General features: G+C 53.1%; 1 protein-coding gene across 1 annotated transcript; it reads left to right on the top strand.

Annotated features, from left to right (window-relative positions):
- Positions 1–4: 4 nt before the first annotated feature.
- LOC104080124 (chromosome unknown open reading frame, human C14orf169) lies at positions 5–894 on the top strand (the record flags this gene model as incomplete). The annotated part of the gene is made up of 1 exon (XM_009582406.1): positions 5–894. A coding segment is annotated over one exon (849 nt), but the record flags the coding sequence as incomplete, so codon positions are not given.
- Between the last annotated feature and the right edge of the window lie 1451 nt (positions 895–2345).

The raw sequence follows: 2345 nt of genomic DNA on the forward strand, positions 1-2345 counted from the left end.
CGTCTACAGCCCCCGGACGGACGCCGAGGTGCTGCCCCAGTTCTCCAGCGCAAACCTCACGCAGGCTGAGCTTGGCGAGCCCGTGCTGGAGACGGTGCTGGAGGCCGGGGACCTGCTGTACTTCCCCCGGGGCTTTATCCACCAGGGTGACTGTCTCCCTGACGCGCACTCGCTCCACATCACGGTGTCCTCCTACCAGAGGAACTCCTGGGGGGACTTCCTGGAGAAGCTCCTCCCGGCTGCTCTGCAGATGGCCCTGGAGGAGGACGTGGAGTACCGGCAAGGGCTTCCCATGGACTACCTGGGGTACATGGGGGTCGCCAAGTCGGATGCAGTCGACGCTCGCCGAACGGCCTTTATGGAGAAGGTGCAGAGCCTGATAAAGAAGCTTGTTGACTATGCACCCATCGATGCTGCCGTGGATCAGAGAGCCAAGTCCTTTCTTCATGACTGTCTCCCCCCAGTGCTTACGCAAAGTGAAAAGGCGCGGAGCGTGTACGGCTTCCCGGCCCGCTGGCAAGATGGAGGTCCCTGTGATGTTGATATACTGATAACAAAAGAGACAGAAGTACGTCTTCTCCGCCATGGCATCATTAGATTGTGTAATGAAGAAACAGGTGTGGTGCTGTATTACACAACAGAAAACTCACGAGTGTATCACAAGGAGGAACCCAAGTTTCTTGAGATAGATCCCGAGTATACAGACAGTATCGAATTTCTCCTGTCTTCCTATCCAAACCACGTCAGTGTGGATACCCTTCCATGTGAAACCTTGGAGGACAAGATTTCTCTAGCCACGCTCCTGTTTGAGAAGGGCATTCTGACTACAAAGAAGCCTCTGGTGCAAGTGTAACTCTTATTTTTTAACAAAATAAACATACATTTGTGTAGAAAGTGTTCTGTCTTGTTCTCGCCTTACACCTGCTGGGTGTGAATCAGCAGTCCAGATCACAGTATCTCATCTGGGGGCAGAAGGGCTTTGGTGTGGGTAGAGAAATCAAATGTTCTGATTAAAACGGGTACCTGCTCTAGGAGCAATTCTGCATGGCTGAGTGACTAAAGAAGGGAAGTGCTCAATTTTTTGGTTTTTTCCTTTCACCAGCCATATTACTACACCCTAGGTAACTTCAGGAAGCTCGTGAACTTTCTTGTAGCCTGTAAATCATCTGTGTGTTTACACAGTGTTTTAAAGCCGCCTGCCTTACTCTGGGAAGCACTGTCATTACTCACAGGCAAATTTGGCTACGGTCACCGTTCTGTGTGCCTGTGCTGTGCCGCGCTGCACGCACAGCGTGGCCTTCAGGCCTGTGCTGTGTTGCGCAGATCCCTTGGCCACAGCAAAAACTCAGCCAACTCTTCCTAAAAGCGGAGCCCGCAGGCAGCTCCCGCTCAGTGCCTGGGATTACACCACCTGTGTGGCCTTGCCCTTATCGAACGGTGCAGCAAGATGTTCCTGTAGAACATGAGCTGCTGCACTTGAAATGCTTCAGGCTCTGTCTCTTCAGTCTGATAATTGCGAGCTGTCTTAGTGATAGAATAACCTCCCTCACTGGCTTTTCCCACAGCAGCCCCTAGCAAGGAAATTATTTTCAAGGCAAATGAGGTACCCTCTAATAGGGGTGTTTTCATACTGGGTGCAAAAAGTTCCATACCATGACCTAACAAGTTACATGAACACACACCTGGCCATGTGGCCGGTTCCTGTAAATACTGACAAGCCTCAGATATACTTTTCCACAATGCTGTTTTGTCATCCCAGTCAGCAGGTGAGAGATACTCTGTCTTTCAAGCCTCCTGAAGCCATACCCACAAGGAGCGGGCTGCATTACCCTGTGCTGCTCTGAGCTGCTGCGTAATCAGGGTTTTGCGAGATGGCACCCAAGCACTCTAATTGTTTAGGATTTAAGTGTACACTACCTCCTCCAAAGTCGCATACTTGCAACAGCCAGTGGACCAGCCTTTCCCCCGCCTTTTGCCCATATGCTTTTGCTAAATCTTGAAACTCGGGCTGTATAAAATCGCACACCACGAGAGTGGGCTGGGGGGCCCCTTTGCTTTGTGAATCACTAGTGGCTGGACGGAAACGCTGTTGCCACACTCATCCTCTGACCCTTCTGCCAGCTCTTCCTCACCAGAGGATCAGCGGTCCTCACCCCACCACTCATCCCCCTGGCAAACAGCTCGTGCCTCAGTGGTGCCCTTCCGGGGCTGCTCCGCGTGCCCCCCTTGCACCACAGGCACCTGCACCGTGGCTGCCTGTGCCGCGGGCGCTTGCAGCGCAGCTGGCTGCACCACAGACACTTGCACCACGGGCAGCTGTACCGCAGGCGCCTGCCCCGCAGCCT

This window comes from Fulmarus glacialis, unplaced genomic scaffold, assembly GCF_000690835.1.
Source record: "Fulmarus glacialis isolate BGI_N327 unplaced genomic scaffold, ASM69083v1 scaffold14477, whole genome shotgun sequence".
Lineage (NCBI taxonomy): Eukaryota > Metazoa > Chordata > Aves > Procellariiformes > Procellariidae > Fulmarus > Fulmarus glacialis.